At 44.2% G+C, this 4,155-nt stretch overlaps 1 protein-coding gene across 1 annotated transcript; it reads left to right on the top strand.

Annotated features, from left to right (window-relative positions):
- Positions 1–1,499: 1,499 nt before the first annotated feature.
- LOC117462336 (tripartite motif-containing protein 16-like) lies at positions 1,500–4,155 on the top strand. The gene has a single exon (XM_034104522.2). The coding sequence runs from the start codon at positions 1,596–1,598 to the stop codon at positions 3,240–3,242; it is 1,647 nt and encodes a 548-aa protein (XP_033960413.1). The 5' UTR covers positions 1,500–1,595; the 3' UTR covers positions 3,243–4,155.

Below are 4,155 nucleotides of genomic sequence, written 5' to 3'. Positions count from 1 at the left end.
CGAGCTATTTTCCAAAATCCTATGGAGAAATCCCATTGCTTTCTGTCGAGGGAAACATGAGAAACCGAGCGCAGCTTACTTCCGGGTTTTAGGACGCGTCACTGCAACACTAAGTTGATGCGATTTGATTGGATTGTGAGGCCAGCCGCCTCTGGCTTCCCTTGGCATGGCCCTGACCAATCACAGGTTGGCAGGGGCATGACGTGAGCCTTGTCTGATTGGTCAATCCCTTGGTTTTTTTTTCACCAAGGGAAGCCAATTTCGGCTGGCCTCCTCTCACAACAGAGAGTGCAATCTACTCTTTCACCATAACATCTAGAGGGGCGCTGTTTCACTCTTTGTAAAATACTCAATGAGAATGGGGGAGAGATGGAACAGCAACACAGAACAAAGAATTTCCGAAACTAAACAAAGTGTTTTGATTTATTTATTAAAATTATAACTACAATCCGAAAAAACAGGGGAAGCCTGGCTTCCCTTGGCCTCCGGGAGAAAACGCCACTGGTAACGATGCAGCCATCAACGCATCTAAGCGCATTATGGGGTTCATCAAATGCCGTTGCCATGGCGACAGATCACTCGCCATCAAGTTAGTTAAAAAGTTTGCAGTTAAAATATTCTGCTGCTTTTCAAAGCCTTTTTACTTTATTTTATTTTCTTAATAGACATTAATTCACTACTACGTACATCTGATATCGAACTCCTTCAGCCTACTTTCAGCTGCAGAAACCATTCAACTATTACATTATTCAGCTATTTCAGGACATTGAGGCTATACATTTTGTTGTTTATACCTTTTTTAAACCTTTTCTTTTAAATATTAAGCTTCTTCACTAGTTTTCCTACTCTTCCAGTTTAACATTTCACTTTCAAAGCTGTAACAATTCTGATTCAAGTAATTTCACTTTTCTGCATTTCTCCACTAAGTTCAGCAACACACTGACTTGGTCTCTGTAGCTAAGAGCAGCTACCATTCAACTAATAACATGTTCAGCTTTTTCTGCATTTTCAACTAAATTCAGCAACAAATGTTCACAGTTTACCGCATTTGCACTCATTTTCAGCAGGAAATGCATTTTCTAGTTCTACTACTCCAACTACTATTTATAATACAACTACTGTTGTATGTACTTACTGTACATTCAACTATTAAATCAATCAGCTATTTCAGGACATTGAGGCTATACATGTACAGTAGAGGAAATAAGTATTTGATCCCCTGCAGAATTTGTAAGTTTACCCACTTATTTTACAACTAAAAGCTCTCTTCAAATGTAGAGCAGGTTATAAGCGAGGCTCCGTTTGTAAATGAGGAAACAGTTCAGAGTGTCTGCTCCTCCTCCTGGAATGAGTCAGAGTTTGATGAGCCCTCCCTCTTCCTCCTGCTCTCAGACACAGCCAGCTCCACTCTGCGTTTCCTGGTTCCTCCCCTTTAGATGCACACTGAGGAGGATGGGTGGAACCAACACGTGGGTAAAGTACAAGAGCTGATAGGCTACATTCACTGCACACACACATCCTGTTCAGATCACAGCTCTCATAGTTTCAGCTCTCAGGAAGTGAAACTCAGACACTCTCTGCCACTGAGAGGAGAAATGGCGCAGAAAGGAGTTCAGCTGGACCGGGAAACCTTCTCTTGTTCAATCTGTCTGGATCTACTGAATGATCCGGTGACTACTTCCTGTGGACACAGCTACTGCATGAAGTGTATTAAAGCCCACTGGGACGGAGAGGATGAGAAGGAGATCCACAGCTGCCCTCAGTGCAGGCAGAGCTTCACACCGAGGCCTGTCCTGCTGAAGAACACCATGTTAGCAGCTTTAGTGGAGGAGCTGAAGAAGACTGGACTCCAAGCTGCTCCTGCTGATCTCTGCTATGCTGGAGCTGAAGACGTGGCCTGTGATGTCTGCACTGGGAGGAAGCTGAGAGCCCGTAAGTCCTGCCTCGTGTGTCTGGCCTCTTATTGTGACAAACACCTCCAGCCTCATTATGACGTAGCTCCATTAAAGAAACACAAGCTGGTGGAGCCCTCCAAGAAGCTCCAGGAGAACATCTGCTCTCGTCACGACGAGGTTATGAAGATGTTCTGCCGCACTGATCAGCAGAGTATCTGTTATCTGTGCTCTGTGGACGAACACAAAGGCCACGACACGGTGTCAGCTGCAGCAGAGAGGACTGAGAGGCAGAGAGAGCTGGAGGGGAGTCGACTCAACATCCAGCAGAGAATCCAGGCCGGAGAGAAGGAGGTGAAGCGGCTTCAGCAGGAGGTGGAGGCCGTCAATGGCTCTGCTGACAAAGCAGTGGAGGACAGTGAGAAGACGTTCACTGAGCTGATCCGTCTCGTGGAGAAGAGAAGCTCTGATGTGAAGCAGCAGGTCAGATCCCAGCAGAAGAGAGAAGTGAGTCGAGTCAGAGAGCTCCAGGAGAAGCTGGAGCAGGAGATCTCTGAGCTGAAGCTGCTGTCTCACACAGAGGATCACAACCAGTTTCTGCTCAGCTACCCCTCACTGCCAGCCCTCAGTGAAGCTACACACTCCTCCAGCACCAACATCCGTCCTCTGAGCTACTTTGAGGACGTGACGGCGGCCCTGTCAGCAGTCAGAGACAAACTACAGGACGTCCTGAGAGAGGAGTGGACAAACGTCTCACCGCCTGAAGTGGATGTTTTACTGTCAGCAGCAGAGCCCGCCACCAGAGCTGGGTTCTTCAGATACTCACAGGAGATCACTCTGGATCCAAACACAGCACACACACAGCTGTTAATATCTGAGGGGCGCAGAAGAGCAACACTCATGGGACAACAACAGCCTTATTCTAGTCACCCAGACAGATTCACTTATTGGCGTCAGGTCCTGAGTAGAGAGAGTCTGACTGGACGTTGTTACTGGGAGGTGGAGCGGAGAGGGGGAGGAGTTGATGTAGCAGTCGCATACAAGAATATCATCAGAGCAGGGAATGGGACTAAATGTGTATTTGGAAACAATGACAAATCTTGGTCCTTAGATTGTTTCCAAAACAGATATTCATTTCGTCACAACAACATCAACACTCCCGTCTCAGGTCCTCTGTCCTCCAGAGTAGGAGTGCACCTGGATCACAGAGCAGGTGTTCTGTCCTTCTACAGCGTCTCTGAAACCATGACTCTCCTCCACAGAGTCCAGACCACATTCACTCAGCCGCTACATGCTGGAGTTATGCTTTATGGTAATGGAGACTCAGCTGAGTTTTGTAAACTGAAATAGCCTGAAGTCATTTGAGGAACTCTTCTACTTCTTAAACTCATTGTGTCCATCATTGTTGCTGAGAGCTGAGTGTTCATGTCTTCACTGCACAGAGATCAGCTGTCAATCAAACATGATGGGATGTGCTTTAACGTCTTCTCACGAGTTGTTCTGTAGATGCTGGAGTTTCTTCAGGCGGCGCTCCTTCCTGTGTCTGTGTAGCCGTGGAGGCTGTCACTGCTCAGGAGGGTTGCTGTTAACCTCAACTCATATTTCTCTGCATGGAAATGTAGACTTTGCTCTAGATATTTGTTGAATATCGATATTGATGTATTTGTATGTTGTTGTTTCTCTTGTAAAGCTTGAGTCTTCAGAGAGAAAGCACCAGAGCTTCTCCCATTGTAGATATTTTATTCTGGCCACTTTCTCAACAATAGAGACATTTATAACATGTATTATTTTGACAGATTATATATTATTGTTGCCCAAATTAAGTAACAAATGAGTTCCCCAGATGGTTATAACACTTATTTCATCATTAAATGTTTATTTAAAATTATATTACTTACCGTCATGATCATAATCAATAAGTCAATCAATTATTATTCTCCTGTCAATAGCTTAGAGTCTTTGTTAGGGAAATAGATTGTATAATAATACAGTTATTTCTCTGCAGACTAATTGTTGTTGTTGTTGTTGTTGTTGTTGTTGTTGTTGTCCAAATAGAAAGTGGGTACTCTGATGTTTTATAGAACATTAATTATCATGATAATAATCAGCAAGTAAATCGTTTCTGATTCTGTTTGAAATAGCTGAGATTCTGATGGTGTGGATGAAGTGAAACTGATCATGAAATCATTGAACAGACTTTACTGATGGGATGTGTGATCAAATTAAATGTTTGGATATTAATAAAGGTTTGCCTTTCAAAAAT

This window comes from Pseudochaenichthys georgianus, chromosome 17 (assembly GCF_902827115.2).
Source record: "Pseudochaenichthys georgianus chromosome 17, fPseGeo1.2, whole genome shotgun sequence".
Classification (NCBI taxonomy): Eukaryota; Metazoa; Chordata; class Actinopteri; order Perciformes; family Channichthyidae; genus Pseudochaenichthys; species Pseudochaenichthys georgianus.
The sequence above is the reverse complement of the archived record's forward strand: the minus strand, read 5'-3'. Positions and strand labels throughout refer to the sequence as shown.